Source organism: Aegilops tauschii, unplaced genomic scaffold, assembly GCF_002575655.3.
Source record: "Aegilops tauschii subsp. strangulata cultivar AL8/78 unplaced genomic scaffold, Aet v6.0 Super-Scaffold_267, whole genome shotgun sequence".
Taxonomy (NCBI): domain Eukaryota; kingdom Viridiplantae; phylum Streptophyta; class Magnoliopsida; order Poales; family Poaceae; genus Aegilops; species Aegilops tauschii.
In genome coordinates this window covers 439,193-464,259 of record NW_027332465.1, presented here as the reverse complement: position 1 = coordinate 464,259, position 25,067 = coordinate 439,193, and the positions used below count along the sequence as shown (strand labels likewise).

The 25,067-nt window shown below is 42.7% G+C and overlaps 1 protein-coding gene across 1 annotated transcript; it reads right to left on the bottom strand.

The window, feature by feature from the left end:
• Positions 1–22,972: 22,972 nt before the first annotated feature.
• Positions 22,973–24,856, bottom strand: LOC141028208 (uncharacterized). Its single transcript, XM_073506074.1, has 2 exons — positions 23,850–24,856; positions 22,973–23,447 (listed from the first exon to the last, which is right to left on the bottom strand). The coding sequence occupies exons 1-2, from the start codon at positions 24,854–24,856 to the stop codon at positions 22,973–22,975; spliced, it is 1,482 nt and encodes a 493-aa protein (XP_073362175.1).
• Positions 24,857–25,067: the final 211 nt, after the last annotated feature.

Sequence of the window (25,067 nt, the reverse complement as noted above, 5' to 3'; positions counted from 1 at the left end):
ATCGAGTGGTAGCCGGCGCGGGATTCGGCCCCTCCGGCGGTCCGGCTGCCGCGGTAGGCCTCCGCCGGGTCTTTTAGGCTGCCGCCGACCTCCTCCCGTCGGCCGTGAGCCTGTCCACGGCCGTTGCGCCGGCCGCACGACCGCCTCCCCGCCGCCCTCCGCCCGGCTGCCGAACTAGTCTTCGCCGCACGCCGAGCTCCTCTTGGCCGGCCTCCAACCTCATTTCTTATCACCGCCGCCGTCCGGAGCCGACCGCAGCCGTCAGCAGCAGCCAATCCAACCGGCGGCCATCTTCTTCCACCGCGCGCACAAGGTGTTCGACGGAATTCCCCAAGGTAAAAAAATGACAAAACTTGATGATTTAACTTGGGATTGGATAGTATGTTTGACGGTGGTTGTGTGCATTGTAGATGAGCTCGGTTGACTCCTCTTTCGTGGACGATTCATCGTCGGACGAGGAATTTGATTTGCATGAAGAAGAGGAGATTGCTATGCTAGTGGCCATGCACAAGAGGAAGAAACCGAAGCACGGTGGTTCCGTTTATGGTCGTGCGTTCATTCGGAGAAGGTGTACAGCAAGATTAGAGACAGCGATGTGCATGACCAACTCCAGAAAGATTTGATGGAAGAGCATTGGAAATGGCATGGCGAAAGATCCGCATAGATTCATTTTTTGTTTGTTCAAAACTATGTTGTATTTGTGTTGCATTGCATCTCCTGGATCTGAAGAACTATGTAATAATTTGATATTGTGGACATGAATTTTTTTAATGTTATTTTCAAATATTTGCGGCTGTACAGTGGCTGAATAGCAGCCGGGCGGCTGCTTGCCGGTTTTGGACCATGAATTTGGACCATCTATTGGAGTTGGCCTTTTTTTGAAGCTCCAAAACACACTTTTTGACGGTCCAAAATTTATATCTCTGGTTTTAGACCGTCAAAATTTGGACCATCTATTGGAGATGCTCTAAGATATCCCAGGGGATACTAGCAAGGGGATCAAGTGCCGGATCGTGAGCCCTGTGACGGACGAGACCCAACAATCGGTAACTAGGAAGACGAGAGCAGTCAGTCGGCTGCATCCTAGGATATCATGCCCCTCATGATGTCTTTATTACCTCCGCTCTTAACGGTTGTATAATCTAATTAAATACGACATGTATAAGCAGTAATAGTCATGAACAGACGGTCATGCATACGGCCTTCAGTAGCATTTATATCAGCCCGTTAAGGCACCCCTCCTAGCGCACTCTATATAAGCCAAGAGTAGGGCAAAAAACTATATAATACATGTAACAAACGGTCATGCATACAACCATCAATAAATTATATATGTCAACTATGTAATATTACCGTCTACAAAAAACTATATAATATATCACTATATGACCATCTTACTGTTGGGGAACGTAGTAATTCAAAAAAATTCCTACGAACACGCAAGATCTATCTAGGAGAAGCATAGCAACGAGCGGGGAGAGTGTGTTCATGTACCCTCGTAGACCGAAAGCGGAAGCGTTTAGTAACGCGGTTGATGTAGTCGAACGTCTTCGCGATCCAACCGATCGAAGCACCGAACATACGGCACCTCTGCGTTTAGCACACGTTCAGCTCGATGACGTCCCTCGAGCTCTTGATCCAGTTGAGGACGAGGGAGAGTTCCGTCAGCACGACAGCGTGGTGACGGTGATGATGATGTTACCGGCGCAGGGCTTCGCCTAAGCACTACAACGATATGACCGAGGTGTGTAACTGTGGAGGGGGGAACCGCACACGGTTAAGAGAAACTTTGGTGTGTCTTTGGGGTGCCCCCCTCCCACGTATATAAAGGAGGGGGGAAGAGGAGGCCGGTCCTAGAGGGGGCGCGCCAAGGGGGGAGTCCTACTTGGACTCCCGGTCCAAGTAGGATTCGCCCCCCCCTTTCCTATTCCAACTAGGAGAAGGAGGGAAGGGAGAAAAGGGGAGAAGGAAAGGGGGGGCCGCCCCCAACCCTAGTCCAATTCGGTTTGGGCTTGGGGGCGGGGGGGGGGGGGGGGGCTTCACCTGGCCGCCACCTCCTGTCTCCACTAGGGCCCATGAAGACCCATTAACTCCCCGGGGAGTTCCGGTAACCTCCCGGTACTCCGGAAAAATGCCCGAACATCCCAGAACCATTCCGATGTCCAAATGCAACCTTCCAATATATCAATCTTTACGTCTATACCATTTCGAGACTCTTCGTCATGTCCGTGATCTCATCCGCGACTCCGAACAAACTTCGGTTCATCAAATCACATAACTCATAATACAAATCGTCATCAAACGTTAAGCGTGCGGACCCTATGGGTTCGAGAACTATGTAGACATGACCGAGACAAATCTCTGGTCAATAACCAATAGCGGAACCTGGATGCTCATATTGGCTCCTACATATTCTACGAAGATCTTTATCGGTCAAACCGCATAACAACATACGTTGTTTCCTTTGTCATCGGTATGTTACTTGCCCGAAATTCGATCGTCGGTATCATCATACCTAGTTCAATCTCGTTACCGGCAAGTCTCTTTACTCATTCCGTAATGCATCATCCCGTAACTAACTCATTAGTCACATTGCTTGCAAGGCTTATAGTGATGAGCATTACCGAGAGGGCCCAGAGATACCTCTCCGATACACGTAGTGACAAATCCTAATTTTGATCTATGCCAACCCAACAAACACCTTCGGAGACACCTGTAGAGCATCTTTATAATCACCCAGTTACGTTGTGACGTTTGATAGCACACAAGGTGTTCCTCCGGTATTCGGGAGTTGCATAATCTCATAGTCAGAGGAACATGTATAAGTCATGAAGAAAGCAATAGCAATAAAACTAAATGATCATTATGCTAAGCTAATGGATGGGTCTTGTCCATCACATCATTCTCTAATGATGTGACCCCGTTCATCAAATGACAAACACATGTCTATGGCTAGGAAACTTAACCATCTTTGATTAACGAGCTAGTCAAGTAGAGGCATACTAGAGACATTCTGTTTGTCTATGTATTCACACATGTACCAAGTTTCTGGTTAATACAATTCTAGCATGAATAATAAACATTTATCATGATATAAGGAAATATAAATAACAACTTTATTATTGCCTCTAGGGCATATTTCCTTCACTTACTAGTACTATAAAATACGAGTGGCGTCATTCTTCCGTACCACATTTGTGCAATACTAAGCCCCCATAGTGTGAGGCACCTTAGGACCACGCTCCGCTGGGGCAAGGCGCCTCAAGTACCTTGCCAGTGGCAGTTCTCCATACTCAAGAGTCCTATCCACGAATCGAAGCTGGTAAAGTGGATCATCCAATCCTTTGGGCAGTAATGCTTTTACAGGTCTAGAGACAGAATGATAATCTTTAGGTTGTAGGTGAAACACCGAAATACTCCCTCCGTTTCATAATGTAATGCATATAGATTTTTAGAAAAGTCAATCTTTGTAAACTTTGATCATGTTTATAGAGAAAACTATTTATATCTACATTATCAAATATATATAATATGAAACTACATCTTAGCATGAATCTAATGATATATGTTTGGCATTCTAGGTAAATGTTTTTCTTCACAAACTTAGTCAAAGTTTGAGTGGCTTGACTTTTCAAAAAAAAAAAAACACTACATTATGGAACGAAGGGAGTGCCAAGTAGTCCTTATGTCCACGTACCTGCTTGCCAGTGCTAGGACAAATGATATTTTGATGTGCACCATGTCGACTATTTCACACTCATCCTTGTCAATAAATGATGAAGCCTTATCACGCAGAAGGGAAATATATCTACAAGTAGAATATTGGTATTCAAAAATTATAACCTACTATATTAATTGAGAGGCTTATTAAAAAGGTAATTATATAGTAAACAGTTTACTCCAGTAATACATACACTTCAAGGGCGGAGACATGGTCTCGAATGCTGGTTGTGCATACATTATCAGTGTAAGAATTAATACCATCGGCCATCTACATCATACAAGAATTTTAGGATTCGGTGATGGATTTACAATTTTGTAATAAAGTATATAATGTGGCAATTTGCACTAACCTGGTTAAGCATTGCGATAGAGATGAAGCAAACACTCAGTGCATAGCTATATATTCTGCATGCTTTTGTATGGATTTAGGGGATGAATATGAGGGAGTTGTATGTGGAGAAGGAAATATGAGGGGTGCCCGGTCAGTGCCCGTGGACGCGCCCGTTTGATGCTCTAAAGCCCTGCGAAGGAAGCGAGCGCGCACCGTTGACTCCCATTATGGGCCGGCCCATGTGCGGGCCAGGACGCCGCCTGTTTTTTTATCTTTTATATTTTGTTTTTTTGGTTTTTCAATAATTCAGGATATAAAAAAGTTTTAAATTTCAGGAAAAGTTGCTAATTTTGAATAAAACAAACATGATTTCAAAAATTTTCTTGGGAATTAAAAATATGTCCACAAATTTTTCAAAAGATGTTCACAAATTTTAAAAATGTTTGTAAATTTTAAAATATTCATGTTTTTAAAAACTATTTGCGAATTTGAAAAATATTCACAAACTTGTAAAAAATGTTCATGATTTCAAAAAAACTAGTCCTGAATTTAAAAAATGATCATGATTTAGAAATTATTCATGATTTCAAAAACTGTTCGCGAATTGAAGTCATGTTCATGATTTAAGAGAATGTTCAAAAAATTCTAGAAAATGTTCATGAATTTTAAAAAATGTTCACGATTTCAAAACATTGTTCATGATTTAAGTGAATAATCACGAATTTGTAGAAACAAAACCACAATTTCTAAAAAGTGTTCACGTATTTATAAAATATTTATTATTTCAAAAATAGTTCATGATTTAAAAAGAATGCGATTATATTTTCACAAATTGAAAAACAAGTATAAAAATGAGAACAGACAAACGGAATAGAAAAGAAAAAAAGAAAAGAAAACAGAAAGAGGATCAAAAAGGAAAAAAAAAGAAAAAAGACAAAGAAAAAAAATTGAAAAGCAAAAGAAAAACAGAAAAACCTGGTTTTTTGGGGGTGAAACCCCGAAATGGGCCTACCCATAGAAACAGCAGCGCGCGAGGGGTGGTGTGCGCTATGTCGCTTGCCAGCGACGTACGCGCTATATAGGAAGCGCCCTCCTGTGGACCACCTCGCCCTTAAACTTTGATGAAACCGTCCACTTTACCTTCTGAGGTCTCTAAACCAGCCAAACGAACACCACGAACCACCCAAGTATATGATTTTCGCTACTCGAACTGCCACAAAGGCATTTAGGCCCTATTTGATAGCTTAGGTTTTTTTAAGTACAGTTTTTAAGACTAACATGGTTTTATTTATCGTGTGGTGTTTGGCTTAATACCAATTTTTTTGCAAATGATGTGGCTAGATCTCAGTCTACTGAAACTTAATCTAGTCTAGGTCAAGTGACATAACATATAAAAAGGAAAGAAAAAGTAAAAAAAAAATTTGCACGAAACTCCACGTCGGATCTCACGGATATACCATCGACTGAGACTTAATGGGATTCAGCAACCCCGATCTGCAAAATCTAGTATTATCTCTGTATAAAAAGAAGAAACCCAGGGCCTCTTTATTTTTTTAAAACCGAGCTCACAAAAGAAAGGGGTCGGTGTTACCTTCTTCCTTGCTCGAAGGTGCTGCTGGCCCCTCCTTCATTCTCCCGTTGCTTCCGCTCGACGACCTTGTTGCATCGGAGCTCGTCCTTGAGCTACGCCACGTCAGTGTGGTCGGTCTGCGACCTGCTGCACGAGGATCAGGTATGGTGATCGCCGTATTTTTTGCACGCCGAAGTTTTTATTTGATCGCCGAACTATGACTAGGTGATCGCCGAGCTGTGACCCTGATCGCTGGACTTGTGACGTTTTTTGGGAGCGGGAATGGACCAAGTTTGAATTTGCGACGCCTTGGAGGCGGCACCTGGGGGCGTGGCTGGGACCTAGATCGCCCCCAAAACAATGCGCTAGGGGCTGAAGGAGTGAAGATGCTCTAAGTTGACGTGGCCTCGTGGGTGGGTGGTGATCGGACACAAATCGCCTTCACCGCATCGGCTACGACACACATACCTCGCGTGGTTATCAAGTTTACGCATCGCATGATACGTATATGTACATAACCCTTACGTACGCTACTGCTGTGGGATAGAAGAATCGTCGCTGGCGGCGAACACCGCTGTGGGATATTTTGAACTTCACGTACGGAGTCGTGGGTGGGCTGCTGGGTTTCTGCGTAGTTTTAGACTGTGGACGTAACTTTGGGAAAGAGTATGACCAGTTTGGACTGGGGCCTCGATCGATAAGCTGCTCTAATGACCCCCTCGCCCTTCAAATTTGATGAAACCGTCCACTTTACCTTCCTGAGGTCTCTGAACCAGCCAAACGAACACCACGAGCCACCCAAGTATATAATTTGCGATTCGAACTGCCACAAAGGCATTTAGGCCCTGTTTGATAACTCACTTTTTCTAAAGTACAGTTTTTTAAGTCGAGTAATATAGTTTTAATTATCGTGAGGTGTTTGGCTGCCACTAAAAATATACTTTTAATACCGAATAATTTGCAAGTAGTGTGGCTAGATCTCAGTCGACTGAAACTTAACCAAGTCTTACTCAAGTGTCATAACATATAGAAAGGAAAAGAAAAAAATGCAGAAAACTCCACGTAAGATCTCAGGGATATACCATCGATGGGGACTTACTGAGATTCAGCAACCCCGATTTGCAAATCATGGTATTATCTCTATATTGGAAAAAGAACCCTGGGCCTCTTTTTTTGAAAATCGAGCTCGCGAAAGGAAGGGGTCATTGTTATCTTCTTGCTTACTCCAAGCTGCTCCTGGCCCGTCCTTCATTCTCCCGTTGCTTCCCCTCAACGACCTAGTTGCGCCGGAGCACGTCCTTGAGCTACGCCACGTCAGTGCGGTCCGCCTGCAACCTGCTGCCCCAAAGCTATGCTGAAATTTGCCTCTGCTGCGCTAGGTGCAACGGTGCACTGTATGTTTTGGCTACTCGTCGGGTCGTCGTACTCTGCCGCTCGATGCCGGGTTCTGGTCTTTGCCTCATCGAAGCCCCTCTAGCCCCGCCATGCTGGCCGTGAGGAAAAGGGCAAGCAACTCCTGCTGGACTCGAGCTTCCTACTCAGCTGTGTGGATGCAAAGCTGAATTGCTGCTCATCTTGCTCCGTTGCTCGTGCGAGTTTTGTCTATCGGTGCCGGCCACAACACAAAGATGTCCATATACCTAGCTAATCAACTTTGATCAACCAAACCGTTGACTGATTGCAACTAGCTGGGAACAAGTTAGCTAATCTAAGTTGCTGCATAAAGCACCAGTCAAACAGGTCACAGTATATTCAATACGTCAAAATACTTTGATACAAAACTGTGCTTTCTTGCACGTACGGGGTAAAATACCGTAGTTTTTGCAATACCTCGCTAGTACCAAACACAACCTTAAATGGAGGCTTGACCATTGGAGACCGTTACATCATCCATCATCAACAGATCATCCAAGATGTTGTTACATGTAAAACATATTTGACCCTAAAAAGGTGTGAACACTAGTAGAAAAAGGGACATTTGTCCCGGTTCGTAAGGCCCATTTGTCCCGGTTGCTGAACCGGGACTAAAGGGTCATTACTAAAGCCCTAGGCCTTTAGTCCCGGTTCTTACACGAACCGAGACAGATGGGCCTCCACGTGGCAGGTGCGGCGAGCCCAGGCAGGAGGGAGGCATCCACGCGTCAGCAGCTGGCAGGAGCTGAGGTTTTTTTTTTTATTTTCTGAAAGGGGGTGGTTTAGGGGGAATTTAGGGTGTGTTAGCTAGCTAATAGAGAGAAATGTCGTCCTCTCTTAACTCCGTGCTTGGTTTACCAACGCTACTGCTATGCCTAAACATGGCTTAGATTAAAGTGAAGGCAACATGTGGTGCATGTCGAAAGTAATATTAATCCTAACTTGATCAAGTTTGGATTAGTTCTACTTTCGACATGCACCACATGCATGTTGCCTTCACTTCAATCCAATCCATGTTCATTTCACCAATTGATATATAATAACTCTTCATGCTCGCATCATGCATCATCATAATAATAAGTCCTACTAATCATCATCATACAACTTCTACTCGTTATTAATAACAAGTCATACGATCATCATCCTCATAGTCATCGAATCAACCCTACTTAATTGTTCTTAGCACATGATCATCAGTATTAGGTAGGACCTAAATATCCTCTTTAAGGTAAAATAGCATAAAACAATATAGACCCTGACTCTCCATTATGGAGAATGGAGATCAACCTGTCTTCAATTCTTGCGCTTCGCTTCCTTTTGCTTCCAAGAACCTCCTTACGACTGTTCATACATTTTTTCTATTCCTTGATTTTCATGTCTCCACTTCTTTTAAAAATCGGTATGGACAATTGAGATTCATAGGATGACCTGGCCGTATGCTTAAAACATCAAGGCGACCACTCTGATACATCAGATGAGGCACACAATCATTCGGAATTTCCTGTTGAAAAACATATAGCAATAACTTTGTAGTTAGCAATGTAGTTAAGTTTTAAAAGAATTTATGCAAAAGATGCACGGATGTGGTAATACTAAAAAATCTTACCATAGCATCTCCATGGATGTTACCGTAGTTCAACACGTGCACTAGTGGCACGTATTGACCATAATGTGGAGGAGTTTTACAATAGATACTGTAATTCTCAAGATCAGTACAAAATGCGACCAGATGATTTTTCTCCTTATAAGTTAACTCAGAGCATCGGTGTAGTAGGTTCTGTCTACCATGTTCCACACATTGTTTAAACAATCAAAATAAGCCGTCAATGAAAATAACCTGTCAACTATTTTGAAATGAACAATATAAATTAGTTAATAACTATGTTTGAGAAACTCACATAGCGATAGAATTGGAGGCGTATCAACAAGGACCCAAATGTCCATATTGTCTTGGTCGATGTTGATACGTCTCCGTCGTATCTATAATTTTTGATTGTTCCATGCCAATATTATTCAACTTTCATACACTTTTGGCAACTTTTTGTACTATTTTTAGTACTAACATATTGATCCAATGCCCAGTGCCAGTTCCTGTTTGTTGCATATTTTTTGTTTCGCAGAAACCCCATATCAAACGGAATCCAAACGGGATAAAAACGGACGGAGAATATTTTTGGAATATTTGGAGAATATGGGAAGAAGAATCAACGCGAGACGGTGCCCGAGGTGGCCATGAGGCAAGGGGCGCGCCCCTGACCCTCGTGGGCCACCCGTAAGGCGATTGCTGCTCTTCTTCGGCCGCAAGAAAGCTAATTTTCAGAAAAAAATCTCGGCGAAGGTTTCAATCCAATCGGAGTTACGGATCTCCATATATATACGAAACGGTGAAAGGGCAGAATACCGGAACGCAGAAACTGAGAGAGACAGAGAGACATATCCAATCTTGGTGGGGCTCTCGCCACTCCCATGCCATGGAGGCCAAGGACCAGAGGGGAAACCCTTCTCCCATCTAGGGAGGAGGTCAAGGAAGAAGAAGAAGAAGGGGACCCCTCTCCCCCTCTCTTCCGATGGCACCGGAACGCTGCCGTGGCCATCATCATCATCACCGCGATCTTCACCAACACCTCCGCCATCTTCACCAACATCTCCATCACCTTCCCCCCTCTATCTACAGCGGTCCACTCTCCCGCAGCCCGCTGTACCCTCTACTTGAACATGGTGCTTTATGCTTCATATTGTTATCCAACGATGTGTTGCCATCCTATGATGTCTGAGTAGATTTTCGTTGTCCTATCGGTGGTTGATGAATTGCTATGATTGATTTAATTTGCTTGTGGTTATGTTGCTGTTCTTTGGTGCCCATCATATGAGCGCGCACGTGGATCACACTATAGGGTTAGTTGTATGTTGATAGGACTATGTATTGGAGGGCAAGAGTGACAGAAGCTTCAACCTAGCATAGAAATTGATGCATACGGGATTGAAGGGGGACCATTATATCTTAATGCTATGGTTGGGTTTTACCTTAATGAACGTTAGTAGTTGCGGACGGTTGCTAATAGTTCCAATCATAAGTGCATAGAATTCCAAGTCAGGGATGACATGCTAGCAGTGGCCTCTCCCACATAAAACTTGCTATCGGTCTAGTAAAGTAGTCAATTGCTTAGGGACAATTTCACAACTCCTACCACCACTTATCCACACTCGCTATACTAACTTTATTGCTTCTTTACCTAAACAGCCCCTAGTTTTTGTTCACGTGCTCTTTATTATCTTGCAAACCTATCCAACAACACCTACAAAGTACTTCTAGTTTCATACTTGTTCTAGGTAAAGCGAACGTCAAGCGTGCGTAGAGTTGTATCGGTGGTCGACAGAACTTGAGGAAATATTTGTTCTACCTGTAGCTCCTCGTTGGGTTCGACACTCTTACTTATCGAAAGAGGCTACAATTGATCCACTATACTTGTGGATTATCAAGACCTTTTTCTGGCGCCGTTGCCGGGGAGTTATAGCATGGGGTGAATATTCTCGTGTGTGCTTGTTTGCTTTATCACTAAGTAATTTTTATTTGCGGTTCTAAGTTGTTCTCTATCTTTAGTTATGGATATGGAACACGAAATACCAAAAAAAATTAGGTGTACTTGCTACTCATGGAGATGGGGAACCTCCTAAAACCCTCGATGATCATTATGTGAAAAATATTATGTACCACTTTGATAATCCTGAGAAAACCTCATTCAATTATGTAATGGGAGACACGTTGGACCAACGTGAATACTTTAGGGATTATCGCTTGACTCAAAAAGGGAAACTATTATGGGATCAAATTTATATGTTGAAGTGGTATGCTCGGCAAGTATGCTTGAGATATGATTATACTTGTTGCTCTAGGATGAAGGCTCCACACCTTCCCTTTTCATGCAAATTTAATGATAATGAAACCTTGGCTTCTTATGCTAGAGGTATATATGATTACTATGATGTGGAACAAATAGAAGAATTTGTTGCTTTTATGGGTGCTTATGAAATTGAATCTATGTTCAAAGAGTTTGAAAATCTTTATGATGCTGTTTATAGACCTGAAAATTTAGCTATCCTTAAATATTGCTATGCCAATTATGAATTCAATTCCGATATTGATGCATTTATTGAGAAAGTCTCCGCTGTCCAAGAAGAGACTAATATTTTGCAGGAATCTATGGAAGAAGAAATTGATGAAACTGTGAGCTCATTGGATGAAAAAGATGATGAGGAGAGCGAAGAACAAAAGGAGGAAGAGCGGATTAGCTACCCGTGCCCACCTTCTAATGAGAGTAACTCTTCAATTCATACATTGTTTAATTTCCCTTCGTGTTTACCGAAGGATGATTGCTATGATGATTGTTATGATCCCGTTGATTCTTTTGAAATATCCCTTTTTGATGATGCTTGCTATGCTTGTGGCCAAGATGCCAATATGAATTATGCTTATGGAGATGAACTTGCTATAGTTCCTTATGTTAAACATGAAATTGTTGCTATTGCACCCACGCATGATAGTCCTATTATCTTTTTGAATTCTCCCGACTACACTATATCGGAGAAGTTTGCCCTTATTAAGGATTATATTGATGGGTTGCCTTTTACCGTTGCACATGATGATTTTGATGAATATAATATGCATGTGCTTGCTGCCCCTACTTGCAATTATTATGAGAGAGGAACTACATCTCCGCCTCTCTATGTTTCCCACATGATAAAATTGCAAGAAACTGTTTATACTATGCATTGGCCTTTACTATGTGTGCATGAATTGTTCTTTTATGACATGCCGATGCATAGGAAGAGAGTTAGACTTCGTCATTGCTTGATATATGTTGCTTTGTGCTCACTACTAAATGCCAAATCATTGTTAATTAAAATTGGCTTTGATATACCTTGGGATCCGGGTGGATCCATTACTTGAGTACTATATGCCTAGCTTAATGGCTTTAAAGAAAGCGCTGCCAGGGAGACAACCCGGAAGTTTTAGAGAGTCATTTATTTCTGTTGAGTGCTTTTATATTGTTTAAAAACAAAAAAATAAATAGGGGAACCCAAAACTTTTCAAAAAGAAAAGTGAAAGTGAGATAGACGAGCATTGTGAAAGTGGGGGACGTCCTTGAACTTTGTTCATGCCCATGGAAACTTTGTGAATCTTAATTACAGAAACTTTTCAACAAAAATAATTATCCCCTTGTACAATTCCATTGTATTATAAAAATAATGTGCCAATTTTTGCCTTTAGGATGTTTACAATGCTTGTTGGTTTGTGCGGTGCAGGGCAGAAACTTTGGCTGTAGTGCGCGATTTTACATTTTTTACTGGAGCGTCAAATGGTTGTGAAACTTTTTGCACTGTCTTTCTATACAAATATTTTATTTTTCCTAATTTTGGCAGAATTTTTCAAGTATCAGAAGTATGGTGAATGTTCAGATTATTACAGACTGTTCTGTTTTTGATGCATAGTTTGCTTGTTTTGATGAAACTATCAATTCCTATCAGTGGATTAATCCATGGAAAAGCTATATTACAGTAGAAACAATGCAAAAAAATAATATGAATTGGTTTGAAACAGTACTTAGAGTAGTGATTTGCTTTATTATACTAACGGATCTTACCGAGTTTTCTGTTGAAGTTTTGTGTGGATGAAGTGTTCGATGATCGAGAAGGTCTCGATGTGAGGAGAAGAAGGAGAGGCAAGAGCTCAAGCTTGGGGGTTCCCAAGGAACCCCAAGTAAATATTCAAGGAGACACAAGCGTCTAAGCTTGGGGATGCCCCGGAAGGCATCTCCTCTTTCTTCAACAAGTATCGGTATGTTTTCGGATTCGGTTCGTTCATGCGATATGTGCAATCTTGGAGCGTCTTTTGCATTTAGTTTTCACTTTTTTTTAATGCACCATGCTGGTATGAGATAGTCCTTGGTTGATTTATAGAATGCTCATTGCACTTCACTTATATCTTTTGAGTACGGCTTTATAGAATGCTTCATGTGCTTCACTTATATCATTTGAAGTTTGGATTGCCTGTTTCCCTTTACATAGAAAACCGCCATTTGTAGAATGCTATTTTGCTTCACTTATATTTGTTAGAGCGTGGGCATATCTTTTGTAGAAAGAATTAAACTCTCTTGCTTCACTTATATCTATTTAGAGAGATGACAGGAGCTGGTCATTCACATGGTTAGTCATAAAATCCTACATAAAACTTGTAGATCACTGAATATGATATGTTTGATTCCTTGCAATAGTTTTGTGATATAAAGGTGGTGATATTAGAGTCGTGCTAGCTGAGTAATTGTGAAATTGAGAAATACTTGTGTTGAGGTTTGCAAGTCCCGTAGCATGCACGTATGGTGAACCGTTATGTAACGAAGTCGGAGCATGAGGTGTTCTTTGATTGCTTTCCTTATGAGTGGCGGTCGGGGACGAGCGATGGTCTTTTCCTACCAATCTATCCCCCTAGGGGCATGCGTAGTAGTACTTTGCTTCGAGGGCTAATAAACTTTTGCAATAAGTATATGAGTCCTTTATGACTAATGTGAGTCCATGGATTATACGCACTCTCACCCTTCCATCATTGCTAGCCTCTTCGGTACCGTGCATTGCCCTTTCTCACCTCGAGAGTTGGTGCAAACTTCGCCGGTGCATCCAAACCCCGTGATATGATACGCTCTGTCACACATAAGCCTCCTTATATCTTCCTCAAAACAGCCACCATACCTACCTATCATGGCATTTCCATAGCCATTCCGAGATATATTGCCATGCAACTTCCATCATCATCATATACATGACTTGAGCATTTATTGTCATATTGCTTTGCATGATCGTAAGATAGCTAGCATGATGTTTTCATGGCTTGCCCGTTTTTTGATGTCATTGCTACGCTAGATCATTGCACATCCCGGTACACCGCCGGAGGCATTCATATAGAGTCATATCTTTGTTCTAGTATCGAGTTGTAATATTGAGTTGTAAGTAAATAAAAGTGTGATGATCATCATTATTAGAGCATTGCCCCAGTGAGGAAAGGATGATGGAGACTATGATTCCCCCACAAGTCGGGATGAGACTCCGGACTTTAAAAATAAATAAAAGAGGCCAAAGAAGCCCAAATAAAAAAAAGAGGCCAAAGAAGCCCACCAAAAAAAAGAAAAAAGAAGAAGAAAAAAAAACAAAAAAAAGAGAGAAAAAGAGATAAGGGGAAATGTTACTATCCTTTTACCACACTTGTGCTTCAGAGTAGCACCATGTTCTTCATACAGAGAGTCTCTTGAGTTATCACTTTCATATACTAGTGGGAATTGTTATTATAGAACTTGGCTTGTATATTCCGATGATGAGCTTCCTCAAATGCCCGAGGTCTTCATGAGCAAGCAAGTTGGATGCACACCCACTAAGTTTCAGTTTGAGCTTTCATACACTTATAGCTCTAGTGCATTCGTTGCATGGCAATACCTACTCCTCACATTGACATCAATTGATGGGCATCTCCATAGCCCGTTGATTAGCCGCGTCGATGTGAGACTTTCTCCTTTTTTGTCTTCTCCACATAACCCCCATCATATTATTCTATTCCACCTATAGTGCTATGTCCATGGCTTGCGCTCATGTATTGCGTGAGGGTTGAAAAAGCTGAAGCGCGTTAAAAAGTATGAACCAATTGCTCGACTTGTCATCGGGGTTGTGCATGATTTGAATGCTTTGTGTGGTGAAGATGGAGCATAGCCAGACTATATGATTTTGTAGGGATGAGCTTTCTTTGTCTATGTTATTTCGATAAGGCATAATTGCTTGGTTAGTATGCTTGAAGTATTATTGTTTTTATGTCAAAAGATAGACTATTGCTTTGAATCACTCGTGTCTTAATATTCATGCCATGATTAGATTATGTGATAAGATTATGCTAGGTAGCATTCCACATCTAAAATTATCTTTTTTATCATTTACCTACTCGAGGACGAGCAGGAATTAAGCTTGGGGATGCTGATACGTCTCCGTCGTATCTATAATTTTTGATTGTTCCATGCCAATATTATTCAACTTCCATACACTTTTGGCAACTTTTTATACTATTTTTGGGACTAACATATTGATCCAGTGCCCAGTGCCAGTTCCTGTTTGTTGCATGTTTTTTGTTTCAAAGAAACCCCATATCAAACGGAATCCAAACGGGATAAAAACGGACGGAGAATATTTTTGAAATATTTGGAGAATATGGGAAGAAGAATCAACGCGAGACGGTGCCCAAGGTGGCCACGAGGCAGGGGGCGCGCCCCTGACCCTCGTGGGCCACCCGTAAGGCGGTTGCTGCTCTTCTTCGGCCGCAAGAAAGCTAATTTTCAGAAGAAAAAAATCTCGGCGAAGGTTTCAATCCAATCGGAGTTACGGATCTCCATATATATACGAAATGGTGAAAGGGCAGAATACCGGAACGCAGAAACAGAGAGAGACAGAGAGACAGATCCAATCTTGGAGGGGCTCTCGCCCCTCCCATGCCATGGAGGCCAAGGACCAGAGGGGAAACCCTTCTCCCATCTAGGGAGGAGGTCAAGGAAGAAGAAGAAGAAGAAGGGGACCCCTCTCCCCTCTCTTCCGGTGGCGCCGGAACGCTGCCGTGGCCATCATCATCATCACCGCGATCTTCACCAACACCTCCGCCATCTTCACCAACATCTCCATCACCTTCCCCCCTCTATCTACAGCGGTCCGCTCTCCCGCAACCCGCTGTACCCTCTACTTGAACATGGTGCTTTATGCTTCATATTGTTATCCAACGATGTGTTGCCATCCTATGATGTCTGAGTAGATTTTCGTTGTCCTATCGGTGGTTGATGAATTGCTATGATTGATTTAATTTGCTTGTGGTTATGTTGCTGTTCTTTGGTGCCCATCATATGAGCGCGCGCGTGGATCACACCATAGGGTTAGTTGTATGTTGATAGGACTATGTATTGGAGGGCAAGAGTGACAGAAGCTTCAACCTAGCATAGAAATTGATGCATACGGGATGGAAGGGGGACCATTATATCTTAATGCTATGGTGGGGTTTTACCTTAATGAACGTTAGTAGTTGCGGACGCTTGCTAATAGTTCCAATCATAAGTGCATAGAATTCCAAGTCAGGGATGACATGCTAGCAGTGGCCTCTCCCACATAAAACTTGCTATCGGTCTAGTAAAGTAGTCAATTGCTTAGGGACAATTTTCACAACTCCTACCACCACTTTTCCACACTCGCTATACTAAGTTTATTGCTTCTTTACCTAAACAGCCCCTAGTTTTTGTTCACGTGCTCTTTATTATCTTGTAAACCTATCCAACAACACCTACAAAGTACTTCTAGTTTCATACTTGTTCTAGGTAAAGCGAACGTCAAGCGTGCGTAGAGTTGTATCGGTGGTCGATATAACTTGAGGGAATATTTGTTCTACCTGTAGCTCCTCGTTGGGTTTGACACTCTTACTTATCGAAAGAGGCTACAATTGACCACCTATACTTGTGGATTATCAGATGTCAGGATCACCAAGATCTATGGTGACAAGCATACCCTCATCAAAATCATACATCTTGCAAAGTGCTTCCCAATTTTTGCAACCAAAATGGGTTACACTCTCAAAATTATACAGATTTACTTCAAAATCCATATCATGATGGGTCCTTAGGTGAATTTTCTTTGTTTCCATACTTTCATGGTGTTCAAAACCCATCCTCTCCAAGACATAGCGTCTTGCATGGCATGGGATAAGCTAGTCGAATTGTAAAAGATGAAAATTACACGTTGAAATAATTAAAGTCATGCTTAATTACGAAAAAAACACTTGTCGTCGTTGCGTACCGTTTCAACATCGAAGGTCTCCTCTAGCTTAATGCTGAAGCGCTGATCTTCGTCCAGGTGAGGCCTGTCGCACAGACCTCGGTCGTCGTGGCACCAGTCGCACTCCCCCGGGAGACTTTCGTCGCCCGAGTACGACATTTCCTATGTTCATAATTCAAATATTAAACTTGTACAATTAAATATATGTACTAAAAAACCTAAATTAGATCATTATTATTCATCACGGGTTGACTATCGGTCTGTCGAGTCTTTTCTTGAAAACTCTCAGCTCACGTGGTGTACATATTCGACCGTCGGTGATGGTAGCTCTTCCTTTCATTCCCGAGTGCATTACACCAAGTTGTCTAGCACACGGGAATGAAGGAGAAGCAACCCCCACGACAACAGTCGGGATTCTTCGTCCTCTCATATATATATGGTGGAGACTCTCCCTCACTGATTCCTCTCTGACATTTGCGACCGTCGGTGATGGTAGCTCCTCCTTTTGTTCCCGAGTGCGTTACACCAAATTGTCTAGGACACGGGAATGAAGGAGAAGCTACCCCTACGACAACAGTCGGGATTCTTCGTCCTCTCATATATGGTGGAAACTCGACAGACTTAAAGTCAACCCGAAATATCGTTTAATTATCTTTCTAAAAAAGGACATATCGAGCGCCTGAAATTTGCCGGAACGGAAATATACATGTTTTTATCTACATCGTATGAGCATTCAAACTTGATGGCCATTACATTTCAATGGTTGAAAATATGAGCAAAAACATTTCAAATATCTTATAGGACTCATATTGACATGGAGATTTGGCTGGTCTCACCTCGAGGTCTGAGGGGGGGTCGGTGATGGGGACGACGGCGGGGATGATGGAGGGGGCTCCTGGATTTCTGCAAAAACAAAAACCCTATAAGATATCAACTAATAAAATGCATACGCCTTGCATAGTGCTCTCCAATTTTAGCATTCAAAGTAGGAGTAGTTTTCCAATTTGAGCATTCAATAAGCAAAACCAAATCGTAAAATAAAGTAGTATTCAAATTAGCATGCATTCAATTATAAGCAAAGCTACATCATCTCTTGCGTCCGTAGATCGTCGAATATTATCACTAATACACCTCAAATACTATCATACATATAGCATCGCTAATACAGCTAGAACCGTAGCGCCCGATGGGTATCGGCGCGGGCGGTGGACACCCAAAGAGAAGGAACCATCACAGGATCATAGCTCCAGTGAGATCCCTGAAGAACCTACCAGGTATTGTCGAACCTGCCCTCCAACGCAACCATGTAGCGATGGACGTGCTCGTCCTCCTCGCTGACACGGTGACGTACCACCTCCGCGGTGTCCGGAAGCCTCGGCACCGTCACTGGCCCATGCGACTGCCACCTAACAAGGATCGGGTCCACGACGGGCTGGCTCTTCACCAACCTACGCCCCAGGAAGGTAGCACCTCCCAATACCAGCCCGACGGAGCCCAGTCCCGGACATGGCCCCTCTGATCAAGCAGGCCTCCTCCGCCGAGTCGACGACGAGGATGCGGGATAGGCATCGTCGACGTCGATGCGGGAATAACTGCTTGAACTAAAAAAATAAACTAGTTCTATTAATTTTCTTGCTAAAATTAAACTACTTCTATAGTAAAATAAAGTAGTTTTATTAAATCAACTAGTTCAACTACTAAGCACTTACTATAAATAAAATAAAGTAGTACTTACTAAAAATAAACTACTTCTATAGTAAAATAAAGTAGTTTTATTAAATAAACTAGTTCAACTACTAAGCACCTACTATAAATAAAATAAAGTAGTACTTACTGAAAATAAACTAGTTTAACTAGTTATATTATTTTTCTAACTAATTATATTAAACACTTTCTAAGTAGTACTTACTAAAAGTTATCGGGGAGGGGGGGTATATCGACAACGACATACCCGATAAAAATAAGAAGAGGAAGAAGAAGAAGAAAAAAGAGGAGAAGAAGAAAGGAATAGAGGAGGAGATCGAAAGAAAAAAAAGAAAAAAAAAGAAAGGAATAGAGGAGAAGAAGAAGAAATAGAATAATATGTTATTCTACTTCTTCTTCTTCTCCTCTATTCCTTCTTCTTCTCCTCTTTTTTTCTTCTTCTTTTTCATCATCTTATTTATTTCTCCTCTTCTTCCTCTCTTCTTCTTCTTCTTCTTCTTCTTCTTCTTCTTCTTCTTCTTCTTCTTCTTCTTCTCCTTCTTCCTCTTCTTATTTTCCTTTTTCCTCTCCTGCTTTTTCCTCTAAATATGAACATATACATAAATGACTTTGATCATACACAATTTTCCTATACATACACAATATGAACATATACATAAATTGACAAAGAAAATTATATGAACAGAAAAAATCATAAAAATTCTATGAACAAAATTACAACAGAAAAGAATCATAAAAATTCTATGAAAAAAATTGACATATTCTTTGCATATGAACATACAAACATTTGCATATTCAACAATAATATCATCAAAAAAATCTATGAACAGAAAAAAATTCTAACTTTTGTATATTCTTTTATGAACAAATTACAACAACTAAACATCTAAATTAATACAACTACACATCTAAATTAATACAACTACACATCTAAACTTAATTAGCTAGAAAATGCATATGCAGATAGGGCGCCCGACGACGAGGAGAATGAGCTCACTGCAGGGGGCGGCGATGAGGAGGCAGGGCATGGGGACGGCGACGACGACGAGGAAGCAGGGCACGGTGACGGCGACGGTGGCGTAGGGGCGCGGCGACGGGCGATGAGAGGAGGCAGGGCCGGTGGCGTCGGGGCAGGGGTGGCGCGGGGCGGCGCGGGACGGCGTCGGAGGCAGGGCGACGACGGCGACGGCGAGGCAGAGGGGCAGCCTGGCGGCGTCGTCGGGGCGGGATCGAAGAACTGAACGAAAATTTTCACAAGTGCTGATTATATAGACGGAGCATTGGTCCCAGTTCGTGCCACCAACAGGGACCAATGCCCCCTTTAGTCCCGGTTGGTGCCACCAACCGGTACCAAAGGTCTCTTTTCAGCAGCCCAAAGGGCGGGAAGCAGAGACCTTTGGTCCCGGTTGGTGGCACCAACCGAGACTAAAGGGTGGCACTGGTACCGGTTGGTGCCACGAACCGGGACCGAAGGTGGGCATTGGTCCCGGTTCGAGCCACCAACCGGGACCAATAGCCTGTGCCTGGCACAGCCGCGGTGGATGTTTAGTTCCACCTCGCTAGCTGAGGGGCTTCCGCACCAGTTTATAAGCGCGGTTGTGCCTCCCCTTTCGAACTCCTCTGAACTGCAGGCTTACAGGCCTAAACACACTGTATCTGCCTGTGGGCCTACTCGGCCTTCCGCGGGCCTGAGTCCTGACCCATGCTGGGTTTCTAGTCGTATTCAGGCCATGGTGGCCCAGTAGGTGGCATTTTTTATATTTTTTTCCAGTGTTTTTGTTTTATTTGTTGCTTTATTTTTTTTGTTTCTACTTACAACAAAATACTTACTGTTGCTATTTTTATTTATTTTATTAAGGTTTATTTATTTTATTTTATTATAGTTTATTTTATTTTATTTTATTTTATTTCTACTTATTTATTTTATAAAACTTTATTTTATTTTATTTTGTTTCTACATATTTATTTTATTTTATTTTATTTTGTTTGTACTTATTTATAAAAGTTTATTTTGTTTATACTTATTTATTTTATTTTCTTTTTTGCTTTTTGTATTTATTTATTGAAAATTCTTTTTGCTTTTAATGTTTCAAACAGAAAATACTTTGATAATTTTAGTTGCATAAATTCTATATAATTTTAGTTTCAATAATACTAGAGGTTTATAAAAGCTTTTTAGTTGATTCCTTTAGTACCGGTTCTAAGGCTGTTACAAAGGCATTTCATTTGGTACCGGTTCTAAGGCTGGGGCCCCACGAGCACCTTTAGTACCGGTTCGTGGCATGAACCGGTAAAAGAGTTTTTTAGTTGATTCTTTCTGCAGCTGTTTTTTAGTCCCACCTCGCCAAGCGAGAGGCACTCGCAGCGGTTTATAAGCCCTGAGTGCAGAGACGATGAAGGAGAGGCGCAATGCTCACCTGCACGTTGCTTAGCTTCAGGCCTTGAGTAAGTGGTGTAGACTGCACGGAGCTATTAGGGTTTCGGACGAAAACTACACATAGCTCCGTGTAGTCTACACTATTTCCTCAAGGCCTGAAGCTAAGCAACGTGCAGGTGAGCATTGCGCCTCTCTTTTATTTTTAATAACTTATTAAAACTCCGGACTTCTTGTGTGTTCAAAATGCAACATTCAAAGCCACATCATCAATTTTCAACCCTTTCTGACTTCATTTGTTATTTTTCATCTATTTATTGATTTTTTGAGCTATAAGACCCTGAAATTGAAAAACATTTCAAATGAACTACGAAAAGGTTGAAAGTTGGCATGGTATCATCATTTCACCCACATAGCATGTGCTGAAAAGTTGAGAGGGTTACGGCAAAAACTGGATGCACTTCGTGTACAAAACGGACAATCTGTTTCGAGATATCAGGGTTTCATACGGAAACTCGTCTGTTACAACAGGCATTTCAAATGAACTACGAAAAGGTTGAAAGTTGGCATGGTATCATCATAATAGTTGTGGAGAGAAAGTCTTCACTTTTTCTTCGCTTGTGTCCTTTGCTTATTGCGCCGTAACCATGGATAATCTTCATCGTTTATCAGGATGCTTGGGTCAGCCTTAACTTTGAAGGGAGGAATTTCATGAAACTTTTCATAATCTCCAGACATGTCTGTCTTGCCCTCCACTCCCACGATGTCCCTTTTTCCTGAAAGAACTATGTGGCGCTTTGGCTCATCGTATGATGTATTCACTTCCTTATCTTTTCTTTTTCTCGGTTTGGTAGACATGTCCTTCACATAGATAATCTGTGCCACATCATTGGCTAGGACGGTTCGTCAGTGTACCCAAGATTGTTCAGATCCACTGTTGTCATTCCGTACTGTGGGTCTACCTGTACCCCGCCTCCTGACAGATTGACCCATTTGCACTTAAACAAAGGGACCTTAAAATCATGTCCGTAGTCAAGTTCCCATATGTCCACTATGTAACCATAATATGTGTCCTTTCCCCTCTGTTGCTGCATCAAAGCGGACACCGCTGTTTTGGTTGGTGCTCTTTTGATCTTGGGCGATCGTGTAAAATGTATTCCCATTTATCTCGTATCCTTTGTAAGTCAATACAGTCGAAGATGGTCCCCTGGACAACGAGTACAGCTCATCACAAACAGTGTTGTCACCTCTGAGACGTGTTTCCAACCAACTGCTGAAAGTCCTAATGTGTTCACATGTAATCCAGTCGTCACACTGCTCCGGGTGTTTGGAGCGCAGACTGTTCTTGTGTTTATCGACATACGGGGTCACCAAGGTAGTGTTCGGTAGAACTGTGTAGTGTGCTTGAGACCAAGAATGCCCGTCCCTGCATATTATTGAGTCCCCTCCAAGCGTGCCTTTTCCAGTCAGTCTCCCCTCATACTGCGATTTAGGGAGACCTATCTTCTTAAGGCCAGGAATGAAGTCAACACAAAACCCAATGACATCCTTTGTTTGATGGCCCATGGAGATGCTTCCTTCTGGCCTAGCGCGGTTACGGACATATTTCTTTAGGACTCCCATGAACCTCTCAAAGGGGAACATATTGTGTAGAAATACGGGGCCCAGAATGACAATCTCGTCGACTAGATGAACTAGGACATGCGTCATGATATTGAAGAAGGATGGTGGGAACACCAGCTCGAAACTGACAAGACATTGCGCCACATCACTCCTTAGCCTTGGTATGATTTCTGGACCGATCACCTACTGAGAGATTGCATTGAGGAATGCACATAGCTTCACAATGGCTAATCGGACGTTTTCCGGTAGAAGCCTCAATGCAACCGGAAGCAGTTGCGTCATAATCACGTGGCAGTCATGAGACTTTAGGTTCTGGAACTTTTTCTCTGGCATATTTATTATTCCCTTTATATTCGACGAGAAGCCAGTCGGGACCTTCATACTGAGCAGGAATTCAAAGAAGATTTCCTTCTTCTTTGGTAAGAGTGTAGCTGGCAGGACCTTCATACTGCTTTGGAGGCATGCCGTCTTTTTTGTGCAAACGTTGCAGGTCCTCCCGTGCCTCAGGTGTATCTTTTGTATTCCCATACACGCCCAAGAAGCCTAGCAGGTTCACGCAAAGGTTCTTCGTCATGTGCATCACGTCGATTGAAGAGCGTACCTCTAGGTCTTTCCAGTAGGGTAGGTCCCAAAATATAGATTTCTTCTTCCACATGGGTGCGCGTCCCTCAGCGTCATTTGGAACAGCTAGTCCGCCGGGACCCTTTCCAAAGATTACGTGTAAATCATTGACCATAGCAAGTACGTGATCACCGGTACGCATTGCGGGCTTCTTCCGGTGATCTGCCTCGCCTTTGAAATGTTTGCCTCTCTTTCGACATTGATGGTTGGTCGGAAGAAATCGACGATGGCCCAGGTACACATTCTTCCTGCATTTGTCCAGGTATATATTTTCGGTGTCAGCTAAACAGTGCGTGCATGCGTGGTATCCATTGTTTGTCTGTACTAAAAGGTTACTGAGAGCGGGCCAATCGTTGATGGTTACAAACAGCAACGCGTGCAGGTTAAATTCCTCCTGTTTGCGCTCATCCCACACACGTACACCGTTTCCATTCCACAGCTGTAAAAGTTCTTCAACTAATGGCCTTAGGTACACATCAATGTCGTTGCCGGGTTGCTTAGGGCCTTGGATGAGAACTGGCATCATAATGAACTTCCGCTTCATGCACATCCAAGGAGGAAGGTTATACATACATAGAGTCACGGGCCAGGTGCTGTGATTGCTGCTCTGCTCCCCGAAAGGATTAATGCCATCCGCGCTTAAACCAAACCATACATTCGTTGGGTCACCTGCAAACTCAGCCCAGTACTTTCTCTCGATTTTTCTCCACTGCGACCCGTCAGCGGGTGCTCTCAACTTGCCGTCTTTCTTACGGCCCTCTCTGTGCCATCGCATCAACTTGGCATGCTCTTCGTTTCTGAACAGATGTTTCAACCGTGGTATTATAGGAGCATACCACATCACCTTCGCAGGAATCCTCTTCCTGGGGGGCTCGTCGTCAACATCACCAGGGTCATCTCGTCTGATCTTATACCGCAATGCACCCCATACCGGGCATGCGTTCAAATCCTCGTACGCACCATGGTAGAGGATGCAGTCATTAGGGCATGCATGTATCTTCTGCACCTCCAATCCTAGAGGGCATATGACCTTCTTTGTTGCGTACGTACTGTCGGGCAATTCGTTATCCTTTGGAAGCTTCTTCAATATTTTCAGTAGCTTCTCAAATCCTTTGTCAGGCACAACATGCTCTGCCTTCCACTGCAGCAATTCCAGTACGGTATCGAGCTTTGTGTTGCCATCTTCGCAATTGGGGTACAACCCTTTATTGTGATCCTCTAACATGCTATCGAACTTCAGCTTCTCCTTTTGACTTTCGCACTGTGTCCTTGCATCAACAATGACCCGGCGGAGATCATCATCATCGGGCACATCGTCTGGTTCCTGATCTTGATCTTCAGCAGCTTCCCCCATTGCAGCATCACCGTATTCAGGGGGCACATAGTTGTCATCGCCCTCTTCTTCTTCGATGTCTTCCATCATAACCCCTATTTCTCCGTGCCTCGTCCAAACATTATAGTGTGGCATGAAGCCCTTATAAAGCAGGTGGGTGTGAAGGATTTTCCGGTCAGAGTAAGACTTCGTATTCCCACAACTAGGGCATGGACAACACATAAAACCATTCTGCTTGTTTGCCTCAGCCACTTCGAGAAAATTATGCACGCCCTTAACGTACTCGGAGGTGTGTCTGTCACCATACATCCATTGCCGGTTCATCTGCGTGCATTATATATAATTAGACAAGTATCTATCTAAAGTAAGAATTCTTTTCTTTCAAAAAGAAGATAAGAACAAGAGGCTCACCACGGTGGTGCCGGCGACGAGATCGGCGCGGGCGATCGACGGCGGTGAAGATGGGGACATGACGTGACGGACCGCTAAACCTATGCAAATCTCGGGGAAAATGGAGCTTGGAGGTCGAGCTTCG

Excerpts from the sequence above, each read along its gene's own strand:
- LOC141028208 (XM_073506074.1), bottom strand. The coding sequence starts at position 24,856 with ATGAACCGGCAATGGATGTATGGTGACAGACACACCTCCGAGTACGTT. Across the intron at positions 23,448-23,849 it reads GGTGACCCAACGAATGTATG|GAAGAATGTGTACCTGGGCC; the intron begins GTTTGGTTTAAG and ends GGACAAATGCAG.